The sequence below is a fragment of the Bos mutus genome, chromosome 18 (genome assembly GCF_027580195.1).
Source record: "Bos mutus isolate GX-2022 chromosome 18, NWIPB_WYAK_1.1, whole genome shotgun sequence".
NCBI classification, from domain to species: domain Eukaryota; kingdom Metazoa; phylum Chordata; class Mammalia; order Artiodactyla; family Bovidae; genus Bos; species Bos mutus.
This window is the reverse complement of record NC_091634.1, coordinates 26,228,226-26,254,788: the sequence shown is the minus strand read 5'-3', so window position 1 is coordinate 26,254,788 and position 26,563 is coordinate 26,228,226. Positions and strand designations below refer to the sequence as shown.

Genomic DNA, 26,563 nt, shown 5'->3' with positions numbered 1-26,563 from the left:
GTAAGGCTGACCCCAGGCCTAACTAAATGTTCTCTTCTGCTCACAGGGCATTTTCTACTTGACACTCACCACATACTATAACATCAGGTTAGCTGATTCTCTTTTTTCCTCCCCAACTAGACTCTCAGCTGTGGTGCATTTTATTCATCTCATCTCCAGGCCTCAAAAAGGAGCACACTTGGCGGAGCTTTCCGTAAACCAATCAATGCAAAAGTGAACCTGCAACTCGTTCTGTAAACCAATCAATGCAAAAGTGTACCTGCAACTGGGTCTTGCAGGCTTGCGAAGTGCCTCTCGAAGCTGATTTTACTCTCCGTGCCCAGGCAGCTCTGGCGAGTTGCACGGTAGAGGAGCTGGGGGTGGGGAGATCGGAGGCGTACGAGGGAGAAAGTGAGACAGAGCCCAAACCACGAGAGCTGCCGCTGTAACCCACTGGACTGCGGGCAACTCCTTAACCTCCCGGAAGCGGCTCGGCTGTCCTCTCCCCACACCTCCGGAAGGTGGGCGTGGCCTCATGAATAATGAATCACCGCTGGGGGCGGGGCCGGGCCCGCCCCCACGGGCGGGAAGGGGGAAGCGCCGAGGCTGCCTGACTGGAATGAGGGTAGCTGCGGCGACGGCGGCGGCGGGAGCGGGGCCGACCATGGCGGTGTGGACGCGGGCCACCAAAGCGGGGCTGGTGGAGCTGCTCCTGAGGGAGCGCTGGGTCCGAGTGGTGGCCGAGCTGAGCGGGGAGAGCCTGAGCCTGACGGGCGACGCCGCGGCGGCTGAGTCTGAGCCCGCTCTCGGGCCCGCGGCGGCCGCCTTCAACGGCCTCCCGAACGGCGGCGGCGCCGGCGACTCGCTGCCCGGGAGCCCGAGCCGCGGCCTGGGCCCCCCGAGTCCACCCGCGCCGCCGCGGAGCCCGGCGGGCGAGGCGGGCGCGTCACCGCCGGTGCGCCGCGTCCGTGTGGTGAAGCAGGAGGCGGGCGGCCTGGGCATCAGCATCAAGGGCGGCCGCGAGAACCGGATGCCGATCCTCATCTCCAAGATCTTCCCGGGACTGGCGGCCGACCAGAGCCGGGCGCTGCGGCTGGGCGACGCCATCCTGTCGGTGAACGGCACCGACCTGCGCCAGGCCACCCACGACCAGGCCGTGCAGGCACTGAAGCGCGCGGGCAAGGAGGTGCTGCTGGAGGGTGAGCCGGGCCGGCGGGCGGGCGGCACTGGGCTGGGCTGGCCGGCGCTCACTTTGTTCTGCCACCCTGCCCCCCTTTGCGGGGCCAGCCTCTTCCCTCCCACCCGGAGACCTCACCTTCTCCTCTGCTGGCGGCAGGCTTCCCCACAACCCCGATGCTGGGGCTTTGAGGATGGAAAAACTGATGCTCCCTGCAGGAAAAGTTGGGCAGCCGCCGAAGTGTGGCTTGCAGTCCCCTAGGAAGGTTTTAGTTTGGAGCAGCCGTGCTTGAAGCCCCGCCTCTGCACGCTAAGCTGACACTAAGAACTAGAGCAGGACTTCTGAAGGTCTCCGTTTGCCTCCTAAGTGACGCTTTCTTCACTCACCTCTGGCTTCTCAGGGCAGGCAGGTCTGTTAAAAAAAAAAAAAAAAAATCATCCACACCGATGCCAGCGGTATGCTTGGGCAAACCACCAAAACGCTGGTTAATTTATGGGAATTTAACCCATCATTGGCTCTCAACAATAACCAAAGGAGATCATAGCACTTCATCGAAGCCAGAAAGCTGAAACAGCAAGTTTGTCTGGTTAATGAGCCTTGTTTAACAGTGGAGGCTCACGTGTTTGAACATTTATTGCCAACTAGAATTTTGCCCCTTTTTGCAGGAGACGGGGTGCCAGCTTCATACCATTCACAGGCTTCAAGGCTTTAAGCTTATTCAGAAGCCTGAAGTGTTAAATCTCAAGTTATGTTTGAATAGTCAGGATTATTCTTTTAAGTTTGAATGTGATTATTCTTTTAAGTTTGAATGTGATCTATTACCTGGGTATTTTATGGAACTAAGGCAAAATAAATTTTATCTTCTTGATGGACTCATGCATGTTGGAGGTAATATTACTTCAGAAATTTTTGAGCAATCAGCCTTCTTTCACCCATTCAGTCATTTAAGAGGCATTTATTGCTGGCTATATAGAAGAGAATATAAAAGATGATGTGTCTCTATTTGGTGTCTAGTTGGGAAAATGATAGAAAAATGCAAAACAACTTACGAATTATAGATTGTGGAGTGCAAACTATATGAATACCAAGGGAGTGCAAAGTTAGGAAGTAGTGGAAATCAGCTTAATCAGGGAGGAGTTTTTCAAGAAGCTGAGTCTTGAGCCAGGTCTCCAAGGAAGTGATGGACATAGGCAGGGATGAGTCAAGAGGGTATTCCTGGCAGAGGAAGAACAGAAGGGAAGGGGTGGGGAGTGGAGGTAGGAAGGGGCCAGTCATCAAACTGACTGAGGGGCCAGAAGTCCAGCTTGGCAAAGTGATTTTCATTTTTTCCTAAATCTGCTAGTAAATATTTGGGAAAGTGTTAGTTTCCAAGTAAATATTTTAATGTGCTCTAATTGTGAAATTCCAGTGTCCCACCTTATAATATCCTATTTATAAATATTTATATTTCGCTTAGGTGGGGCTAGGCACTACTCAGAAATTAGTGTTAATAAAAGGAGTAAAATTATAAATTGTGGCAGTGTGGGTGGTATGTGGGTAAAAAAAGAAAAAGTTGCCATAAATGTGTATCTTGAAATTGTGCTAGCTAAGAATTTGGTTATAAATTCTTAGAGCCAGAATACTGACTGTAGTACTATTTATGTGGTGCTCAGTGGTGATGGGCAGATGTTTCAGCTCTTAACCCCATATCTATATTTTTTTAATTTAGTTTTTGTTTAGATATAATTTGAACCTGGTATTCATACCACTTAAATAAAAATCATCTAGTAAACACTTCGCAGTATTCATTCACCTAAAATAGGCCGTATGTGCTTTTAGAAGGAGGCTTTACAAATGGCAGCATAACATTTAGTGAATGTCTGTTTACCTAACACAGGTTCTACTTTATTTTCCCATTTTCTAAAAGATAAGACATTTTTGTTTTTAATATGTGTGGAGAGGTATGAAACTGAACTTTAAAAATCAAAGGATATAAAAATAAAGTTGCTTATAATATGCAGAACCACTGCAAACAATGATTTCATAGAATCAAACGTTTAAAATTGAGAGCTAGTGACCCATCCAGGAAGGCTACTTTTAAAAGATAGATTTTTATGCTTAGCCCTTAGAGTTTTAGAACTGAATGATCCTTACATTTGATGTCTCAAAACTTGAAAAACTACCTTAGCATAGCACCGTGATGCTCTTTTGTGGTGCGTGCAGGGAATTTTAGGCATTTAGGAATTTATCACCCCCGGGCAAAGCAAAGCTATAGTCTCTGGTTGCCTGTGGTTAGGGAACCCAGTGAATTGAAGGTTTTTTTTTTTCTTTTTAATCTCATGGATTTGTAGGGATTATTCATTCATACATCAAAGGTTTATTCAGCTCTTCCACTTGCCAGAGGCGCTTAAAGATAGTCTGATTTCTGCCCTCAGGAAGTTTGGAGTTGAGATAAGAGAGAGTTAAGAAATAGTACAGCTAAAGGGCTAAAAACAGTGTGAGAATACAACTCTGGAGAGGGTGCAGTTCAAAGAAAGACCCTTGTGGGCATCAGAGGTTGAGGATGCCCAAGAAAAGGTTGATGGAGAAGTTCCAGTTTGAATCAAGCCTTCCCCCAAGGAGAGAGCTACTACCAGTAAAGACAAGTGAGAGACCTGAAGAAGTCACTTTGCCCAGGGAGGTTAGAGCACAAATGAGGGCTTTGTGGTCAGCTAGACCAGGGCATGTTTCTGGCTAGTGGTTTGTAACCCCTAGGCAGGTTACTCAACCTTGCTGCGCCTTAGTTTCCTCATCTGTAAAACCAGAATGATAGTAACACCTCTTCACAGGGCTGTTGCTCATTTGACAGTTTATGTGCCGGGAGCCTTTTGGGGGAACTGGGAATAGAAGCAGTAAGCAACAGTAATGAAAACAAAGTCCGAATAAGGAAGGTAGGACTGGGTTGTGAAGGTATGCTACGAGCTAACAAAGACACTCAGAATAGCCAGAATATCAAGTTGTTAAAATCCAGGGCTCCATTTTACTTGAAAAGAAATACATGATAAGAATAAGTTATTTTAGGTGAACAGGTCAAGAATGATTTTGCATTTCTTGCATGCAAACCCCTTTTTCTAATCTTGTTTTCCTGTCATCTCTCGTGTAGGCCAACTTTTTTATCCTTAAATTTTGCATTTACTTTTCCATCCCTCTGATTGTTCCTGTTCCTTCACACTTGCTGCTCAGAACCTTAAAACTTGCTAATAACTGTGTACTTGTAATTTTGACTAATGTCTGATGTTAGGATATGCAGAGATACACAGATTCTCAGCATAAAGGGGTGACAACTCTTCCATCATATTGTATGAGTAAAACTACATCTGTGTGTTAGAGATAGTCTATCCAGAAAGCTTCTAGAATTTATATTTGAATTAGACTACACATTGAAAAGTGTTCCAGAGGAGGTTAGGAAAGACAGAATGGTGTTCAATGTAAGATCTAAAATTTGAGAAAAGAATCAGTAAAATTTTGAAGCAATTCTCGTTGGAATATTGCTGGAAAATCATCTTTTATTGTGTAAATATTCTAAAATTATTGTTATCAAAGCTATGGAAAAGAAAATAAGTATATAGAGGAAGTAGACTGATATGAAATTTAATTTCAGAGCTGAAAATAATTTTTGTATCTATAGTTTGAGATTTTGAGTGTCATATATGACTGATGCTTTGTGTATGTTAAAGGACATGTAACTGCTGATGTTATTAGGCTGCTCATTTGAAGAAGCTAGTTTGGGTTCTTACACTGCTGTTTTCTTCACTGTGTGTTGGAAACTTTAAGAGTCTTCTAGAGAAAACATTTTATGTTTTCTTTGAGACTTTGCCATATATCAGTCTGTGTCTTAAAGAACCACTAAATTGTCAGGACATTTTATGTTTCTGGATTTTGTTTTTTTTTTGACTAGCCTCATTGTGTTTCATTTGAGTGATTAAGCATTTTTTGTATAAGCAGCCATATCTTTGTAACCAGATTATTTCTTATAGGGTCCCCTTCTTGCTAAAATATGCTCTCTAAATTATTAGAAAAATATGAGAAATTTATTGGTTCTAATACAGAGTGGTTATGAAAATTCTACGAGCATTTTTGGAAACCATACCTGGGCTTTACTTTAGGTCTCAACTGTAACTCAGAACTTCAACTGATGTATTCCCTGGTCTATAGTCCTTCAAGGATAAAGATTACTTTACTTTGTGATCAGATGTGTGTCTTTGTACCTGAGGGATGAGGGCCTGTGGCTATGGAACAGTGTTCTGCTGGGCTTAGCAGACTGGGTCATTTGAGGATTCAATCACTGTCTTTGGCTAGGCTAGCATACTCTCCTCACCAGCTGAACAAATGATGCTGCTTGCTTGCATTTCCCACTGAATAGCATGACAGTGCCTTAAGTTTTTTACTTGGGTTTTAAAATTGTATGTGCATTTTCATGTGTATTTTCTCATTTGACCTTTACACCGTCCTTTGAGGCTGATGTTGATTGCACTGAAGTTCATTCATGTTAAGTGAGTTACTGAATGTCTCAGAATTTCTCTTTATTTTTAGGGGAAAAATGTTCATGTTTCTTGTGAGCATGAGGAAAAGTCTTACCTGGAATATTGAAAATTGTTAAAAAAAGTCTCACCTTGCAGATGAAGACTTAATGACCAAAGAGGTCAAATAAGCGTGTTGAAGGTCATCTAACTAACCAGTTATGGAACTTGGACTAAGACCCAGTTGGTTCACTGCTATCTCCCTGGTACCATGATGTCTGCAGGCAGTCAGTGAGAACTTCCGGCGTCTCACGTGCATCATCTTGCTGCAGTGTGCAAAAGCAGCTGGAGGTGGTCGGTCCCTGGCATCGGAGAACTTAGACTGAAACTGGGGAGAGAACCCATCCAACAGAGAGTAATTGCTGCAATGTATAGTACTCACTCTTCAAGAATTCTCTGAAGAGGTGACCCACTGGGGGATGGAAGAGTCAAGTGTGACCTCATGGGGAAAGGATAATTTTGTCTGAATTTGAAGGATGAGTCGCTTCTCTGTAGTTGGAAGGCAGTTCAATGTGAGGAGGTAACATGCGCAGAAGCCAGAACAAGCATGACTTGTGATAGGAAGTGACGATAGGAATGGATTTGGAGGAAGAAAATTAAGCCAAGTAGATAAATTGAAACCAGATTATGCAAGGCCTTGAGAGCAGGCCAAGGAATTTGGACCTTTTTCATTCTGTCAACCTTAAGTATCTACTGCAAGTGAGGTGTTGTGGTAGATGCTGGGAACTCAAAATTGGGAGGAATCCGTGCCCTTTAGGCTTGTAGGGAAGCAATTATGCAGACTGTGATACATGTTTTAAAAGAGATGAGAACATGGTGCCCTGGAAGCAGAGGTAGAAGTGCAGAGGAGATGGCCTATCAAAGGCAGGGAAGCGATGAGTAGCTGGTGTGTTGTGAGAAGTGAAGCGTGGGAAAGTGTGGGAAGGGTGTAGCAGCAGAGCGGGCTGGAAAGGTGGGCAGAGACCAGATTGGTAAGGGTCTTGTGGGCAGTGCCAAGCAGTGGTCTCTAAGTGGAGTTTATATTTGCAACCTAAAACCTAAAAGAAGAACTTTAGTTGTATTAGTGTTTATAGATAACCCTGGTTCTCTTCCTCAGTCTTATAAGACAGTGACATTTCATACTTGATACACAGGGTGATGTCTCCAGGGAAGAGTGAAAACTTCACAGAGCACAGGAGTTGAGAGTGGTGACTTTATTCATTTTTCTGCTCCTATTATTGCAACTTATTACTTGAGCCTAGTTGAGTGGATTTATGATATATTATCTGCTTTTAACTGCATTTATCTTTACAAAGTGAACAGGTGGCTTAAAGATTTGCACAGAGAAACCTTGGATTCATGATAATTCTAGCAATACAAATGATAACAAAAAAGTAGAGTTTTACTTTTCTCCCAGTAGGAGCTCTTTGTCACATTTCAGGGTAATCCTGTCTGTTAAGACGTCAGCCTAAAAAATGAAATCATCAAGAAGAGTATTTGAAATGTGGATTAACACATTACCATTAATAATGAACTATATAAGGCTGTATTGTACTTTGAATCATACAGTAGCTAATGATGGCATGACTTCATCAAGGATATATTTAGGGTATTTATTTCATCTTTATCTCATTCATTCTTGATGTTTATGTCTTGTATATGTTTTATAATACGTATGCTTTAACGAATATTCGTAGGATGAGCGCATAGACTCATATGTTTACTGATGGGTGTGTACTATCAAGAGTTTTAGATCTGGCAAGCCACCCACGTTGTTAAAGTGCTTTAAATAAGGAGTGCTTTAAACAAAGGAGCAATCTGCCAGAGAGAGTGGCAGATGCGGAGTGTAGGAGCTCAAGACTATGAGGTCAGGGAAAGCACTTAGGAGCCTGTTGCGACACCATGAGGCTCGTGAGACTGGATAGGACAGTTATGAAACTGAAAGATATTAAGTAGATAGAAGTGGTGATTCTAAATGATGTTTGGAGACTGAGGGGGAAAGGAAAAGAGAGAGAGGATAATTCCTAGATGTCTGGCCTGGGAAAGTGGATAACTGTGAAACCAGAATGAATGGGGGAGGAACTAGTTTTTTTGTGGGGAAGAGAAGTTTGGTTTTGGACTTGTAGAATTTGAGTCACCTGTGTGACATCCTGGTGCAGAAGGCTGGTACACGTCTGTAGTCAAGAGAACTGTCAGAAACGAGCTGAAGATTCATGAGATGTTAATGTAGGAGGGGTGATTGATGCTGTAAGTGTCGATGTAATCCTTAGGAGAGTGCAAATTAAAAAGAGAAGTGGGGACAGGATGGAACCCTGCAGAACTGCTGTATTTAAAAGCAAGAGTGGAGAAACAGAAATCTGGAAAGAAGTGGTTTCAAAAAGGAGGAGGTGATCAGCATCTTGAGATGCTGGAGGAGTCAAGAAGGAAACAGAAGTCCATTGGATTTGGTGATTAGAGAACAAAATCATGAGAGTTCTCTTAAGAGCAATTTCAGCTGAGTGACAGGAGCAGAGAGCAGTGAATAAACCATACTTCTCAGCTTCTGAAGCTTCTCAGAAAAATAAATGCCACAAAGGTGGTAACTAGAGTGGAATAAAGTATCCAAGAAGAATCCTACTTTTGTAGTTGTTTGGTTTTTATTTTGTTTTAAGGGAAAGAATTGCGACCTACTTGTACAGTAAGGAGAAAAGGCTGGCCGAGAAGGGAGAGGTTGAAGAGATAGAAGGGGTGGGGAACTGATGCAATCCATTCCCGAGCCGGGAGAGGTTGAAGAGAGAGAAGGGATGGGGAACTGATGCGATCCATTCCTGAGCCAGGAGGTGACATGATGGGAACAGAATGTTGGGTTGGCAGCAGCGGATGCTCTGGATGCAATGCGAGAGGAGAGAGCAAAGGTAGGAAAAAGGACAGCTGTTGCAGGGAAGAGGAGGCCGACGCAGAGATGGCAACCGCTGGAGGGGTGACAGTGGTGGCACTGGGAACAGGGGCTGGTTCAATTCAGGAAACACTTTAAAGCAGGTGGTTTCTTGCCAGGGAACAGCAGAATCCACTAGGGACCTTTTCCTGCCCAGATAGCCTCCTTCTGACTGCCTGGGACACCCAAAATTTGGACACTTGTAGAGAATCTCTGGCCTCTGTTACTAGCACAGGAATTTGGTCCCTCGGAGTCATTGGAGTGGAAACTAGAGAGCCACTGTTTTGAAGGAAGAAATGACAGGATGTGGGGGTAGATTGGATATAGTGAATTAACTCTGGGACAGGGACAGCAGGAGCACTCAGCCATGTTATGAAGCCCTTAGGCAGCGTAACTCTGGTCAGCTGGCTGTGGAGATTGAGAAGAAAAATTTTAGTTTATAAACATCACATCTAGTCACATGGCATAAGAACATATTCTTCCTTTAAAGGTTTTATCCCCCTAGATTAGCGAAAGGAGTTTTGGGCTTCTGGAGAAAAGATGGTATATTTGGGTGAGTTTAATATTTTGTATCTGGAGAAGTAACGGTTGATTTAGTTACTTAAGTGCCATTCTAAGGAATATGCACTGAGTCTTTCATAAAATGTGTGTTTGATTTCAGTGTGAAAACAAAAATTTGTGAAATAATTCTGTATATAAACAGAGTGCCAGTGATTATGATATCAGTAGATTTAAAAAGAGTGGATTTACAAAACTCAAATTTGGTTTGGTTTCTGTGACCCGGCTCCCATGACATTGCTAGAATGATTCGACACGTAAACTAGTGAAGAATATGTGAAGTGCAACCTTTTATTTTGGCCAAACTTCGTGGCTTGCCAATCTTAGTACCCCATGAGTGAAAGTGAAAGCCCTAACCACTAGACTGCCAGGGAAATCCCAAAGTGCAGCTTTTTACAAAAATTACTTTGACTTTTCTGCAACATTTTTTTCTTTCTACCATCTTCTACTCTTGTTTTTAATTTTACAAGTATTTCAGAATGCTTTATGAAAGTAAAGGTAATGGGATAGAGAGATGAGAAAGTTGAATCTTTATCTTTAAATTTAATTTAGCTGTTGTATATATAAAATATTTACACCTCACACTTGGAAACTGGGAAGTTTTGATTTTTCATTGAAAGAGACAAAGGTTTATTTTTGGTAAAATCAGTTGATAATGAGTTTTTTGTTTTTTGTTTTTTTAAGAAAAGATAATGCATGTGTGTTATTCAAGGCTTTTTTGGTTTCACCACCAGTTCAAATTGAAGGGTGAAAGTATTGGAAAGATATAGACAGGTCTCAGGACTCCAGGAAAAGCTGAGCAGCCAGGCCTCAGAAATGTCAAGGACCGAGGCAGTGCTGAGGACTACGCTTTCCACTTTTGCTCATGTCTGCTCATCTCAGAGCTTCTCTGTTTCTCTCTGAGAACGTTCTTTTGCAACAGCTTTGTTCTAGTCCTTTTACGGGTTCACTTTTTACGTTTAACTCTTTAATCTACGCCAGGTTTATTTTGACATAGGTATGCAGGAGATTCCACTTTCTATGCTTTTCCAAATAGTTAATGATTGTCTCAGCATTTGTCAAATAACCTCTTGTATGCACTGTCTGCTAGATTGATGGGGCTGCCTGGAGTACCATGTGGGGAAAGATTGCAAAGTCATATCTGGGTGCAGCAGGAGAACAGTCTATGCTTAACTAGGGACGTCTGCAATGAGTGTGCTGCGTTGAGGTATATGATACACATGCTACATACCTGCCACCGTAGGGATGACCCATTCTTCCCTCACTGATTTGAATTGCACCACTGTTTATATATTTAATTTTTATATTCTGCAATCTGATTTTGGACTTTTTATTTGAGTGTTTTGTAACCATGCTGTATGTTGTAACTTTAACAGTTAATAACTGATCATTCAAGTGGATTACACCAGTCAAGAAGAATTTGGAAAAATAACAATGAATAATTAGAGGCTGGTGTAATTACTTATTTATCCAGATAAATTTTGGAGTGGTTTTATCATTTCTTAAAAAAAATCCTTTGGGATTTTGATTAAAATTGTATTAAATCCATAAATTAATTTTTAAGAGAACTGAGATCTTTGTAGTATCTCGTTCCCAGTCATTTTGCCAGAAGTATTGGACCTCACTCATATATTCCAGACATGTGACAGGAGATAATGGGATGTTCCAGTTGGCCAGGCCTAAATCACATGGGAGTTTCTCAAAAGATAATCAAGTTGATGTTACCAAAAGAAGGAGGAATGGATGGTAGCAGACATAAACAACTGACACCCACTCCAATGTTCTAAAACCACCAGAGGTTCGTATTAGAGATTAAATGAGAAATTACCATATTAGTTAAGAGATTTAGAAACTTTATAAACAGCTGTAAAGGGAAAGCAAGAAGAATACCTTTGCTTGGGTACAGGCGAGCTAGTTGGAGCATTTCAAAGATTCTTGAAACTCCAAAGTGCATAGTAAATTATTAGTCTCAGCATTCTCTTTTGAACATCAGTTTTTTATACACTTCAAGAAACTTTTCAAGATTGTATTATGATTATTGTTTTATAACTAGGGAAAGAAAACTATCTAGAGCTTACAGGCGGACCCTGACGCCAGAGGTAGACTGGGATGGAGAAAAATCTTTGTCTATCAGAACAGACATAGACAGTTTTTTTAGTAAGAATTATTTTGGTTTGCAGAAACCCAAACCGAACGGAGCAGAAGTGGAATGTATTGCCTCATATAACTGCTAAGACTGGGGGTGGATCTAGGTTTAGGTCCAGAGGGATCCAAAGGCTCAAATTATCTTGGCTGCAACATCTGCTATGGAGAATCTAATTCTGTGTAGTCAGCTAAGATGGTGCCAGCAGTTGTAGGAATGTATTGCCCTAACTTAATAACCCCTTTAAAAAAGGAAAGTTTTTATTCTAGCACCTGCAGTTTCTGGGAAGGACTCTGATTAACTCTGCTTTGTCTACCCTTGGGACATATCTCTGTTTCCACAATGGTGGAGACTATAATCTAGGCTTGCCTCATGTACCCATCCTTCGTGTGTTGAGATCGGCAGCATCACCAAACTATGAAATGTGGAATGGAGTAGATGCTAAGCAAACTTATGTCCATGATAATAATGCAGACTCTGAAGCTAGAGTGCTTGAAATATTTTTGTAGCTAAATTGTAAAGTTTTTAAAAGTTAAAACAGTAGAAATAAGTAATAATGACATTATTGAGACCTTTACTCTGCTAAGCTGTTTACATGCATTGTCAGTTTCTTTTAACAGCCCCGTGAGGCAGGTATTATCATGCCTATCTTAAATATGAAGAAATTGAAGCCTGCAGAGATGAAATAATTTGCCCAAGGTTGCAGCACTTGGATGGTAGAGGCACAGATTTATTAGACTCCAGAGCTGCTGCTATTTACTGTTTTAATAGATTGCTTTTCCGATGAATCAGTTTAAGAAGCTAGCAAGCCTGAAGACCAGTAGAATTTATCACTATGATTGGCTTCATGTGCAGGAAGTCATGCTCTGGATTCTGGGTTGTTGCATCGGTCCTCTGAAGGTTATTATTGTTAGTGCCTCCCAGTCTTTGATTTTCCATGCCAGGCACAAATAGATAGCTGTATGTGATTAATCAGTTCATTGAATACGCACATTTCTGCTGGACACTTGGAGAAGCAGAAAGAAAACATGAGCCCCACCACCCTTACCTCCAAATGGCTTTATAAATGCTAATAAACGGACATAAGTTAATCTAGATTGTCTCATACATGTTATGCAAGTGATGGACAAATACTGAGAGAACTTGCAGTACAAGAATGACGGACGTTAGATATGTGTTTCTCTCAGGTGTGAGAGGGGCAGGCTGTAGAATGGGCGTGGGGCGTCTGGAAGATGAAGGTATTAATTTATTCAAAGGCTATTGATTACATGCTAGAATAAAACTGCATTTATGCTTTTTTTATTTATTTATTTTGGCCACACTGTCGGGCTTGTGGGATCTTAATTTCCTGACCAGAGACTGAACCCCGGCTCTGGGCAGTGAAAGCAGAGTCCTAACCACTGGTCTACCAAGGAATTCTGTGAACTGCATTTATTTTTACAGTGAACGTAAAGTAAAAGTAACTGAAAAAATTAAGCTGACTCTTTGTTGTTCAGTCGTTCGTCATGTCTGACTCTTTGCGACCCTGTGGACTGTAGCACGCCAGGCTTCCCTATCCTTCACCATCTCCTGGGGCTTGCTCAAACTCATGTCCATTGAATTGGTGATGCCATCCAACCATCTCGTCCTCTGTCGTTCCCTTCTCTTCCTGCCTTCAGTCTTTCCCAGCATCAGCCAAAACAGCAACAAAAAAGACTAAAGTGAAATTCTAAAAATCGTTGCTCACAACAGATGTTTTAATATTGATCTACTTTATCCATTTACAGTACAATAGAGTTGATTTTTATACTTGTTAATTTCATCTTAGGATGCAGAATAATGATATCCTCACAAGATGAGTGTAAAGCATTTATACTGGAAAATAAATAACTGTAATAGTTTTAAATGCTAGCAAGCTGGTTTGTAGCAGCCAGGTCTGGCAGGTATTCTCAGAAAGCCAAATTTGTAGGGTTTTTTCCCACAATATATTTTGATAAGAAATTTGTTTTCTTGAATGTTTTTCCTCTGCTCTCTCTCTAAGGAGATTGTGGTTGGAGAAAGATCTCAATTTGTTCTTATTTCTCTACCACCCACCAGTTGACTCCCACCATTCTCCATTTATTTCTCATATTCCCTCCTACTTCCTCTGTGCTTGGGACTCAAAAGAAGTCTTTGGGATCTTCAAGCATCTCCACCCTTAGGGATATAGTCATAGAAACTGAGTCTTGTACCAAAAATGCTTAGGTCCCAAACTGAAGCATGAGAGGACAGGATACATAGGAATAATAAAAAAAATACAGCAAAGCATTTCTAGTGGCCATTAGCTCCCTGTGTGACCTTGGAAAAAATATTAGCATTACAAGCCTTGCATTTCTTATCTATTAAAAATAAAATGCTTTTTAGTTCTCACATTTTATAGTTCTAATATGAGATAGAGAATGCACAGTTACAATTACTATAAACTGACTATAGAAATAGATGGATTGTCAGAGAGGATATAATCCAATTAATTTTAATAGTAAAGATATTCTAAATATAGTGAAGTTCTCTGATCATTCAGATGGAACCTCAGCATTTATAATACTTCATTCTGCACTTTATTTATTGACTGTACCTGAGGGCATGCAAGATTTTTTAGTTCGCCTGACCAGAGATGGAATCCGTGTCCCCTGCAGTGGAAGTATGGAGCTCTAACCACTGGACAGTCAGGGAATTCCCTCAACTTTATTGTTGAGAGAGAGATACACAGAAGTGCCAGATAAGAGATTTGCAGAAAAACCAGCTTTTGCTCTTCTGTTGTTCTTTAGTCGTGTCTACCTTTCATTATAACTAGTAACTAATCTCCTTTAGAACAACATAGGCAACATTTATTAAGCTATCTTTTACTCCAAGCAGAGGAGAATCACTTAAGAAAGAAGGAAAACTGAGCGATCTAGATTACAATTAATTTTGCCACTGATTACTGTGTAACTTGAAGTTTGTTCATTGTTCTTAGTGAGCAAGGGCAAGACTATTTTAATGAATATTGCAAAGAAAAACCAAAACCTGGGACTTAGATGCCAAATAATTCCTTCTTCTTTGCACTTTTTAGTATGCCCTTTATTATATTTATTTGTGTTGACCATTATTGTCAAGCAAATTTATTCATGGAATAAATTTAGGAATTTAGATGTCAAAGAGTAGAACACAGCTGACTGAACAACAGCAACGAGGAAGATAAATGGAGTTGGGGAGAGGTTCATGGGGGCTTTTTGTTAGGAAATAAAACTGAACAAATAGGACAGAATTTTAAGATTGATAAAGATGAGTTATGTGAATGTTCATTGTACTGTACTCTATGTATTTAAGCATATTTTAAATATTTCACAGTTTTTAAAATTCAGATAAAATTTAGACAACTGTCCAGTTTTTCTTTTTGCTGGATCACTTAACTATCACTTTGATTCTGACTTCTTAACATTAAAAAAAACTTGAAGTATAATTAACATACAATAATGTGTTGTTAGTTGTTCATTTCAATGAGTTTTTACCATTTTATACACCTGTGTAACCACTACATAAGCTATAGAACATTTCTCTCGCCTCCAGAAAGTTCCCTCATGGCCATTTCCAGTCAATTCCTTTCCCCACCCCACCCCTAGGTAACCATTTTTTAATTTCTTTCACCACAAATTAGTTTTGTCTATTCCTTTTCTTCTAAATTTTATTTATCTGTTTTTGGCTGTGCTGGGTCTTCATTGCCGTGTGCGTTTGTGTGTGTGTGTGTGTGTGTGTGTGCGCGCGCGCGCGTGCAGGCTTTCTCTAGTTGCTGCAAGCGAGGGCTTCTCATTGCAGTGGCTTTTCTTGTGGAGCACAGACTCTAGGGCACACAGGCTCATAGCCTCTAGGGCGAGAGCTCAGTAGCTGTGGCACATGGGCTTAGTTGCTCTGAGGCATGTGGAATCTTTCTGGATCATGGATGGCACTCACGTTGCCTACATTGGCAGGTAGATTCCTATCCACTGTGCCATGAGGTAAGTCCCAGTTTTTTCTGTTCTTGAAATTTATTGGAATGGAATAAAAAATGTCGAAGTCTTTTTACCTAAATTTTTACTGGGTTGTTTATCTCTTTGTTGTTGGTTTGTAGAACTCTTTATATATTCTAGATACAAGTCTGTTGTCAGATGTCTATGTTGTAACTATTTTTTCAATCCTGTATCTTGTCTACTCAATTTCTTTTTTTTTTTTTAAGCTGTAAAATTGCCAGTTTTATTCCTCTGGCTTATAGATCAAGAGGTTATTTGAGGTTTACATTTTTTTAAACAATTCTTTCATCAAGAGTTTAGGTGCTCCAGTTGCCCTTATATAAACTGATTGCAAATTCTTTGACTGACTCTTAATTATGCAAAAACCTTTAATTCTTTTTTTGTGTTTGATGTGTTCTTTAAGAAATATATATAAGCAAAAAGAAAGAAATACCACGTAGAAATAGGCACAGTTAAATTTTTGATATATGTATGTATGTATACAAACGTGCGCACGCACACACATACACAGTTTGAGATTTTCTTCTATGTATATAAGCTGATACTAAATATACTGCCTTGTAGCCTGTTATATTTTACTTTATGATATGGGGTGAACATATTTTCATGCATATGTGTGAAACTTCCCAGTTGAAAAATAGACCTGGAGAATGTGTCAAAATAGAAAATCCAGATGCTGGTAACAAGGAAACTACCTAAAACAAAACTCCACCAGATGATTAAAAATAAAACAAAAATCAGAGAAACACCAGAAAATGCTAACAGAAAGAAAGCAGAGGCCAGTTTTTAATATTAGACCTAAAAGAATTCAAGGCCTAAAGCGAACAGGATGAGGAGGGCAGTGTGAATGTCTTTGTTTCCAGTTCAGTTCAGTTCAGTCACGTGCGACTCTTTGTGATCCCATGGATTGCAACACACCATGCTTCCCTGTCCATCACCAACTCCCGGAGCTTACTCAAACTCATGTCCATTGAGTCGGTGATGCCATCCAACCATCTCATCCTCTGTCGTCTCCTTCTCCTCCTGCCTTCAATCTTTCCCAGCATCAGGGTCTTTTCCAATGAGTCAGTTCTTTGCATCAGATGGCCAAAGTATTGGAGTTTCCACTTCAACATCAGTCCTTCCAATGAATATTCAGGACTGATTTCCTTTAGGATGGATTGGTGGGATCTCCTTGCAGTCCAGGGAACTCTCAGGAGCCTTCTTCAACACCACAATTCAAAAGCATCAATTCTTCGGTGCTTAGCTTTCTTTATAGTCCAACTCTCACAGCCATACCTGACTACTGGAAAAACCATAGCTTTGACTAGACGGATCTTTCTTGCCAAGGTAATGTCTCTGCTTTTTAATATGCTGTCTAGGTTCTTGCCTGGAGAATCCCAGGGATGAGGGAGCCTGGTGGGCTGCCGTCTCTGGGGTCGCACAGAGTCGGACACTGTGCAAGCAGCTTAGCAGCAGCAACTTAGCAGCAGCAGCAGATTTATCATAGCTTTTCTTCCAAGGAGCAAGCATCTTTTAATTTCATGGTTGCAGTCACTATCTGCAGTGATTTTGGAGCCCCCCAAAATAAAGTCTCTCACTGTTTCCATTGTTTCCCCATCTATTTGCCATGAAGTGATTGGACCGGATGCCATGATGTTAGTTTTCTGAATGTTGAGTTTTAAGCCAACTTTTTCACTCTCCGCTTTCACTTTCATCAAGAGGCTCTTTAGTTCTTCTTCACTTTCTGCCATAAGGGTGGTGTCATCTGCGTATCTGAGATGTGAAATATTGATATTTTTCCTGGCAGTCTTTATTCCAGCTTGTGCTTCATCCAGCCCAGCATTTCTCATGATGTACTCTGCATATAAGTTAAATAAGTAGGGTGACAGTATATAGCCTTGACGTACTCCTTTCCCAATTTCAAAGCAGTCTGTTGTTCCCTGTCCAGTTCTAACTGTTGCTTCTTGACCTGCATACAGATTTCTCAGGAGGCAGGTAAGCTGGTCTGGTATTCCTATCTCTTGAGGAATGTTCCACAGTTTGTTGTGATCCACACAGTCAAAGGCTTTGGCATAGTCAATAAAGCAGAAGTAGATGTTGTTTTGGAACTCTCTTCCTTTTTCAATGATCCAGCAGATGTTGGCAATTTGATCTCTGGTTCCTCTGGCTTTTCTAAATCCAGCTTGAACATCTGGAAGTTCATGGTTCACATACTGTTGAAGCCTGGCTTGGAGAATTTTGAGCATTACTCTACTAGTGTGTGAGATGAGTGCAATTGTGTGGTAGTTTGAACATTCTTTGGCATTGCCCTTCTCTGGGATTGGAATGAAAACTGACCTTTTCTAGTCCTGTGGCCACTACTGAGCTTTCCAAATTTGCTGGCATATTGAGTGGAGCACTTTCACAGCATCACCTTTTAGGATTTGAAATAGCTCAACTGGAATTCCATCATCTCCACTAGCTTTGTTCATAGTGATGCTTCCTAAGGCCCACTTGACTTCGCATTCCAGGATGTCTGACTCCAGGTGAGTGATCACACCATCGTGGTTATCTGGGTCGTGAAGATCTTTTTTGTGTAGTTTGTGATTCTTGCCACCTCTTCTTAATATCTCCTGCTTCTGTTAGGTCCATACCATTTCTGTCCTTTATCGAGCCCATCTTTGCCTGAAATGTTCCCTTGGTATCTCTGATTTTCTTGAAGAGATCTCTAGTCTTTCCCATTCTATTGTTTTCCTCTATTTCTTTGCATTGATCACTGAGGAAGGCTTTCTTATCTCTCCTTGCTATTCTTTGGAACTGCATTCAGATGGGTATATCTTTCCTTTTCTCCTTTCCCTTTAGCTTCTCTTCTTTTCTCAGCTATTTGTAAGCCCTCCTCAGACACCCTTTCTGCCTTTTTGCATTTCTTTTTCTTGGGGATGGTCTTGATCACTGCCTCCTGTACAATGTCATGAACCTCCACCCATAGTTCTTCAGGCACTCTGTCAGATCTAATCCCTTAAATCTATTTGTCACTTGCACTGTATAATTGTAAGGGATTTGATTTAGGTCATACATAAATGGTCTAGTGTTTTCCCTACTTTCTTCAATTTCAGTATGAATTTGGCAATAAGGAGTTCATGATCTGAGCCATAGTCAGCTCCGTCTTGTTTTTGCTGACTGTATAGAGCTTCTGCATCTTTGGCTGCAAAGACTAATTAAGTCTGATTTCAGTATTGACCATCTGGTAATGTCCATGTGTAGAGTCTTCTCTTGTGTTGTTGGAAGAGGGTATTTGCTATGACCAGTGCATTCTCTTGGCAAAACTCTGTTAGTCTTTGCCCTGCTTCATTTCGTACTCCAAGGCCAAATTTGCCTGTTACTCCAGGTGTCTCTTGACTTCTTACTTTTGCATTCTAGTCCCCTATAATGAAAAGAACATCTTTTTTTGGTGTTAGTTCTAGAAGGTCTTGTAGATCTTCACAGAAGTGTTCAGCTTCTTCAACATTATTGGTCAGGGCATAGACTTGGCTTACTGTGATGTTGAATGGTTTGCCTTGGAAACGAACAGAGATCATTCTGTCATTTTCGAGATTGCATCCAAGTACTGCATTTTGGACTCTTGTGGACTATGAGGGCTATTCCATTTCTTCTAAGGGATTCTCGCCCACAGTAGTAGATATAATGGTCATCTGAGTTAAATTCACCCATTCCAGTCCATTTTAGTTCACTGATTCCTAAAATGTCAATGTTAACTCTTGCCATCTCCTGTTTGACCACTTCCAATTTACCTTGATTCATGTACCTAACATTCCAGGTTCCTATGCAATATTGTTCTTTATAGCATGGGACTTTACTTCCATTACCAGTCACATCCACAACTGGGTGTTGTATTTGCTTTGGCTCCATCTCTTCTTTCTTTCTGGAGTTATTTCTCCACTCTTCTCCAATGGCATATTGAGCACCTACTAACCTGGAGAGTTCCTCTTTCAGTGTCCTATTTTTTTGCCTTTTCATACTGCTCATACTGTTTCCAGTTTCTAGTCCATCATCACAAATTTATTTCTTACTCTTCTTATCTCTTCTCTAAGGCTTTCCAACTCATCTGCTCCTCTTATCATTTCTTCATGGTCCAGATGCCCAATGGTTGTGTCTCTGACCAGGCAGAGTCAGCCCTCCTCTAAGGTTTCCTTCTGCTTCCTGGGCTTGCACCTTCTTTGGAGAGTTGAGGATTTCCTTCTGCCTCCTGTCCTAAGGGCTGTCTTCCTCAGCCTTTGGCATGTTCTGTGGTTTTCCTCCTTTTTCTTCACAAGACTTTTGCATGTTGAGTATTTTTCTCTTATTTTCTTTTTGAGTAAATTCTGCTAAGATCTAAGGGATTTTTTTTTCCTCCCTCTTCCCTTCAACCCTTTTGTGTCCCTCCTGAAAGACCAAGAGTCCTGAAAGGATCTGAGACCCTTCTCTCCTTCTCCAGCAATAGGGAGCTGACACAGGTCAATAGGCCCTGGACTGTAAGATCACTCAGTTTCTTAATGGTGGATTTGGATGATCTGAAGTTTTTTCTTTCATGGTAGCATTATGTTTCCTGTCCAAGAAATCTTTGCCCACTTCACGGGCACATGTTTTCTTCCAGAAGCTTTGTGATTGTGTTTCAAGTTTAGAGCTACAGTCCATCTTGAAGTCATCTTTTGTGTATTGACTACTTTTCTTTGCTATAGATAGCCCTCAGCTGACTGCTAAAAGTTATCTACCTTTAATATTCTCATTATTTCTCTTTGGGGGTAATGGCAGGGGACTCTCTATATAACTTTTACCAAACCCTTTAAACACTGCTGCTGCCTGTTTATTTCTGTATTTTCCCTCTTCAGTGGTGTCTCACTGAAATCTCAGACAAATTGAGTCATCTCTCTCTCTTTTCTTTTTTGCAATTACACCCCATTACACCTTCAGGGCCTCCAAGGGCCTGATTTTATAGCAGGTATTCAGGAAAGCCATAGGAAAACAGCGTCCTGGCCTAAGGGTTGCCATTGAGATAATGAAGTATTACGTGTGACTGCATGATTATTTAAGGATTTCGATGCCTTACCATTTGTTTAAGCATCTTGTGTAGTAGTAGCATTGTGATGTATTAATGTCACAGAACTAGAAGGACCATTGATTAACAGCAATAAATGGGAGAGAACCACTGAACCAAAAGTAGCAGTCTTAGAACCTAAGGCTTTCTTAAATGCAGATCTATACTTAAAGCAGCAACTAACTTATTTTTGTGATGTTGATATACTGAATAGGGGAGGGGGCTGTGGCAAAATAGAAAGGATTAAGGAGGCAAGGACACAAAATCCTTTAATACTGCTTAGTAAGGTATTCATTTTATCCATTTGTAGAAATCTGAAATTCTTTAAGAAAGGAGTATATTTTTAAGTTGGGGGTGGGGAACAGTTGCTAAATCATTGGATATTAACCAGATTAGGATACAGATTACAGCTAGAAGGAATGTTAATCCTGTTAGATCACTTTATTGTCAACAACACTACCAAAAAAAAATACCAACAACACTACCAAAAAAAAATACCAATCTGAAATTATTCTCAGATTTTCAGGAAAAATTTTGAGCAGGTTATTTTAGATTTCTTATTTGAAGGGTAATAATCTTGAGTTTTGTCTTAAACATTTTTTTGCATAATCAACTCTTAATTATTCATATGAGATTAATCAGATTTGCTATTATTTTCCTAATATATGTCATCTTAATTGAGTTTCTCTTGTCCTCTTTGGCTCTGGGTGAAGAGTGAATTACCATAATCTGCAGCATTTACTATGAGATGGAAGATAAATTTTAATATTTGCTTGAAAGTGAAAGTGAAAGTCGCTCAGTCGTGTCTGACTCTTTGCAACCCCATGACTGTACAGTCCATGGAATTCTGTAGGCCACAATACTGGAGTGGGTAGCCTTTCCCTTCTCCAGGGGATCTTTGGGCAGATCTTTAGCATCTCCAGGCATATTCTTTACCAGCTGAGCCACAAGGGAAGGCCAGTATTTGAGCAAAATGTAATTGGAGATAAAGCTGCTGCTACAAAATAACAAAAAAGTCCCATAAATTTTAATTATTTTGGGAGTATCCACTATTGTGAACTCTTTCCTTATCTCTTCAATTAGTGAGAATGGTGGAATTGGAGGTCTTGACCCCCATAGAATCCTGCTTTCACATGTTTTTAGCTTCCTGGCTGTTCATGCATGCCTTTTCATGATCCTGTCCCAGCAGTGTCTCCTCAGCAGCAGGAGTAAGTTGTACAGCTGTCAGCCAGTATAGGCACAGCCCAGGAGCTTTCATCAAGGCAAGAGCTAGGGAATCAGTGGCTTATTATGGTCTAGAAACCTGTAGGTCCACAAAACGAGGTGATCAGAAGGCCACCAGTTTTACTGTTGAGCAGAATACACCCGACTGAATCCATGCAGGTGATTGTGTTGTAGAAGAAATAGCATTGGCTTTGGAACCTAGCAGACCTAGAGCTCTGCATGTTGTGGGGAAAACAGTTTATTTTCTTTAAGCCTCTGTTTCTCAGTCAAATGATTCCGAAGGTTACATTAACTGTTTTATATGAAGTTGTGGTTGTTCGGTCACTAAGTCATGTCCAACTCTTTGTGACCCCATGGCCTATAGCACACCAGACTCCCATTTCCTTCACTTGTCTCCTGGAGTTTGCTCAAATTTATGTCCATTTATATGAAGCACATAACAGGTGTTCAAACAATGTTAATTTTCCTTCCCTTTTATGCATTATACCTGGATGGAAAATTATTTTAGGATCTCTTTCTGCCTGTCTGGAGAAACTGGTGCGAGCTGGTTTAGGAGCAGGGCCTTATTTATCTCCCTCGTATACACCCAGTGTTTAGGTCATCTGCTCATGTGATTTCAGCAATTACCTGAATATCTATAATGTTTAGCTACAGCTGTTTGTTCCCAGCCTTTCTGTGACCCCTTACCAGCATATCGGATTTAACCCTGACCTAGGCAAACTTCTTTGCAGTCATTTATTATTTGTTTAAGGGTGTACAGCCTCTGGCCCTGTCTCCTTCCTCTCTTCTCATTGGCTTAGAGGCTTTCTCCTTGTGTTTGTCCTTCCCAGTTTTTACCTTAAGGCTTTTGAAGAGCAGGAGTAAGTCCTTGAACCTCCCTGGTTAGTAGGAATTATTTTGAACAGAGAAAAATGTCTGCCTTTAAAGAGCTTATAGTAGAAGGTAGTGTGATGGTTCCTATTCATACAACATGTAGGTTGTGAATTTTATGCACTATTGGAATTTCTAAAAATATTAACCTTTGGATTTTTGCCTTTTCCATTTACAATATTTCATCAAACCCTTTCCTCCTGCTTTTTTTTTTTTTTTTTAACTCCATTAGTAATCTGTTATTATTGAGATTCTTCTCTTAATGTTGTCTTATAAGCTAGAGACTGGTGAGGACTGTCCTCCTTGGCTCAGAGTGTGAGGAAGCAAGAGTGGGTAGCATTGCTGTTCAGGGCTTTTGCTTCCGTAGGAGCACCAGGAGCACCAGAAATCTTCCCCCTAGCTCCAGATTCACTGGTTGTATTCGTGCCATCAGGTATTATTCCAAATATGGAATTTTATTGCTCCTCAAAAGAAAAACATGTTGAGACAGTAGTTTCTAAGAAGTCAGACTTTGCCACAATTCCTTTTAGATGTAACACCTCAGGCCTTTCCTAGCTTAGATTTAAAATTCTTTCAGAAGCACAGATTTTTTCACAGGGACAGATGATTCATTAATTCTGCTCCATGGAAAGAAAGGATCTCAGGTTAAATACATCACCCGCACCTAAATGAACTGACTACAGATTTAAGCTTTGGGAAACCTAAAACATACTTAACAGCATCCAGTCTTAAACTGAAGCAAGATATTTTCAATACCCTACCAACATATGGAAACTGGCAACTTCAGCCTCTTCAATAGTCTGTCTCAATTGAATAGCTTGTGGCATAAACAAGTATTTTTCTGCTCTTCAGTTTACCACATCTTTCTTGGCATCAATTACATTTTTACTTAGTTCAAATCCTTAGTTTGACCGTTGGGCTGAATTCATTTATGGAAGTGGAAATGAAAATTATTTGTGATGTTACTGCTGCATTGGCCACACATGGTCATGGTATGTATATAGTTTGTTTTCCTAAAGTTATATTTTTAATTGCCTATTTACAGAATCATGAAGTGAAGTGAAGTTGCTCAATCATGTCCAACTCTGTAACCCCCATGAACTGTAGCCTACTAGGCCTCTCTGTCCATGGGATTTTCCAGGCAAGAATACTGGAGTGGGTAGCCATTCTCCAGGGGATCTTCCCGACCCAGGGATTGAACCCGGGTCTCCTGCATTGTAGGTGGATGCTTTACCATCTGAGCTACCAGGGAAATCTTAGCAAAAGGAGAATTCTCATATGCATGGCCTAATTTACTTTCTTAGAGCTTAAGGGAAGTTACATGAAATACTTTCTTTGCATTTGCCCTCAGATCCATCCCAGGGAAGAGGTTGTTACCAGAATTGATATTTCACAGGCTCCTAGTAAGGCAGGGAGAAAGATCTCCAGTTTTAGCCTTCCTTTTTCCTTCCTTCTCTTGCCTACTGATCCTTGGGTGTGTGGAGGGGTAGTTCTGGTGTCTTGTTTGTTGGGTGTAACATAATGGCTTTTTCTTTTAATTGGATAATATTTTCCTTCCCATTTCTTCTTCCCAGTGTCTAGCATTTCCAGCCTACTTCTTTCAGATTTTGCCCACATAGGTGTGTAGATTAGGCTAGGGACAAATTTGAAATATCCTGTGCAGGTATGTTTGGAGTGCAAACAATCCTTTGACTTGATTACATTTTGCCACTGAGGAAAGGCGCTCCAGAGCACAGTTTATACCAATCCTGCTCACAACTCAAGTGATGTGTTGAGTGACATCTAGGTTGTATCCTTTCTTTAACTCAGTTCTTTAAAATACGTATTTATCCATTTTATTATGAAGTTTGTGATCTGTGTTTCAGTAGTGACCTCACTTTTTTCTTTTTGAATATTCACCTTGGTAGTTCTTTAAGGAGGAATGATCCATAACAGCCAGGGCTACCTTTCACAGTATTTGATCACCCTTAACTAAATATCAACAACCTTTCTAGAACAGATCACAGCATTTTACCTTGACCCTGATTCTGGCCTTTCTTAACTGCTTTCATTTCTCTGAATGTTTCATGTCCTCGACTGGATGCTGTAACCTCAGCCAGGCACACTCACTTCCACCTTGTCTGCCTGGGGTACTTCTGCTATCTTTCAGTGATAAGTCTCCTATTACTTTGTGTAATACATTCTATATATAGTTCTGTAATGGAGCTTAATATACTGAGTTGTTATTACTTATTCATTGGTAAAATATAGTAGTATTTACATGGTTGGTCTTTCTTTCTGTCTTTGTTGTTTACTGGTAGAGTGGCACATGCCAAGTTTTTTTTTTCTCTCTAAGGTCTCAATATCCTCATTTGTAAAATGGGAGTAATAAATGTCCCTGCCTCCTAGGGTTATCATGAGATTCAGTGAAATTATTCACATAAAACACTTAACTCTGTTTTTGAACATTGAGTATCGAGGTTGGCGATTGAATATTTGTGTCCTCTATTATATCTTGAGACTGGTAGAGACATGGGATGTGTTTTATTCATCCTTCGGGGATGGCGGGGCTGAGAGGGGCCTGTTTCCTCTGAGATCAGGTCTGCTTTGTGAGCTTTATTCATTAACCCTCACGGTAGTTCTCTGCTGTGATTAGGGCAGATGCAGAAAGGCACAGTGGTCATTTTTCTGAGTTCACACCACATGTAATCCTTTATGTTCTATGGTAATGCTCCTGGGGAGGAGGTCTTAACCAGTTTGTACATTCATTCATTTAACAGATGCTTTTTACCATGTGCTATGCTAATTTCTGAAACTGGTGAAAATGACGGTCAGGTTCTGCACTAGGTCATAATAGTAATATTTCAAATTTGTATGGCTGTTATAATTCATAAAATTCTTTTCCAGTCCATGCTTTATTTAATCTTTACAATAACCCCTTAAGGATAGACTTTATGATTTTTACATATAAGGAAGCTGAACTCCAAAAAAATGGAATTAAGCCACAAGCATGGATGTAAATTCTTCTGAAGGATGGACACATGGAAGCACACTCTTTTCCAAAAAGTAATCATTTGCTTTTGAAAACTAGCATTCTTGACTCGTGCTTTTTGTTTAGTTTTGTCTTGGCTGGGGCTTTCCAGCCGCTTTTCTGCCCCCGCCCTATCGCTGCCACACCTACGGCGGGGATGGAGACTGCGGCTCTGACTGTTCTGGCGCCTCTGTGCTGCTGCCGGCTCAGAGCACCATGTGCTGTCAGTGTGGGCAGGCTAGTGAGTTAAATATTGATCCCTGGTTGTTATTATTAAAGTCTTGTGTCTGATGCAGAAAAAGTGAATTACCACAGGGTGAAAGGACTCTGACCTGAGTTTTTAAAATATGCTAATGGAAAGGTCTTCGTAAAATTCACACCCTTCTGCAAGGTTGTTAGCCAGCCCTTTTTTCTTTTTATTCCCCCATTCTTGAAACATGAATTGAAATGCTCACTTGTTTGCACACACGGTGAGATTATGCTGTTAATCTTAGATAAGACCTGGTTACTCCACTTTTTAACTGTATAGACCCGGTGAGTAAGTTTGAGTGCTGACTCATTTGTACTGGTGGCTGATGGATTTATAGAAACAGTGTTTTATAACTTTCCACTATCTCAAAAGCCATACTAAAAGTTGAGGACATATTCAGGAAAAGATGACATGGGTTTTTAGCCGTGGCTTTGCCACAGACTGCAGCTTGGAAGAAGTTTTCTAAATTTCTTTGAGCCTCCTTTTTCTTAGAGTTTCAGTTTAGCATCCTTAAAAATGAACAGTTTGTACAAATGATCACTGAGGTCTCCTCTAGCTCTGCAGTTTTATAAATTATCTAGATTAGTATTTGTCCACAGGACACTCTGGACGGCTGTGTGTGTGTGTGTAAGGAGTCAAAACATAATGCATGTGAAATTGATAGCTATTTCATTCACCTCTAAATATGATCATTTATTTAGGCTATATTGACTGTAGCTCTATAATTCAAGGGTACATACTACACTCTACACTTGTGGATCTTTCTCCTTTCCTAGAATAATCTCTGGGAGAGAGGTGGATTTAGAATGCATGAAGATAAACATAATCTCAAGATAAGCACTCTTACTGATTATAGGAAGCTAATATTAACACAAATTGACT

The 26,563-nt window shown here is 40.6% G+C and overlaps 1 protein-coding gene across 1 annotated transcript in view; it reads left to right on the top strand.

Annotated features, from left to right (window-relative positions):
- The first annotated feature begins 514 nt into the window (after positions 1 to 514).
- SNTB2 (syntrophin beta 2) overlaps positions 515 to 26,563 on the top strand; it is a 71,056-nt gene continuing 45,007 nt past the window's right edge. Inside the window, exon 1 of the mRNA XM_070388094.1 lies at positions 515 to 1,178. Coding sequence (XP_070244195.1) covers positions 515 to 1,178 — 664 coding nt within the window. The remainder of the gene's footprint in view (positions 1,179 to 26,563) is intronic.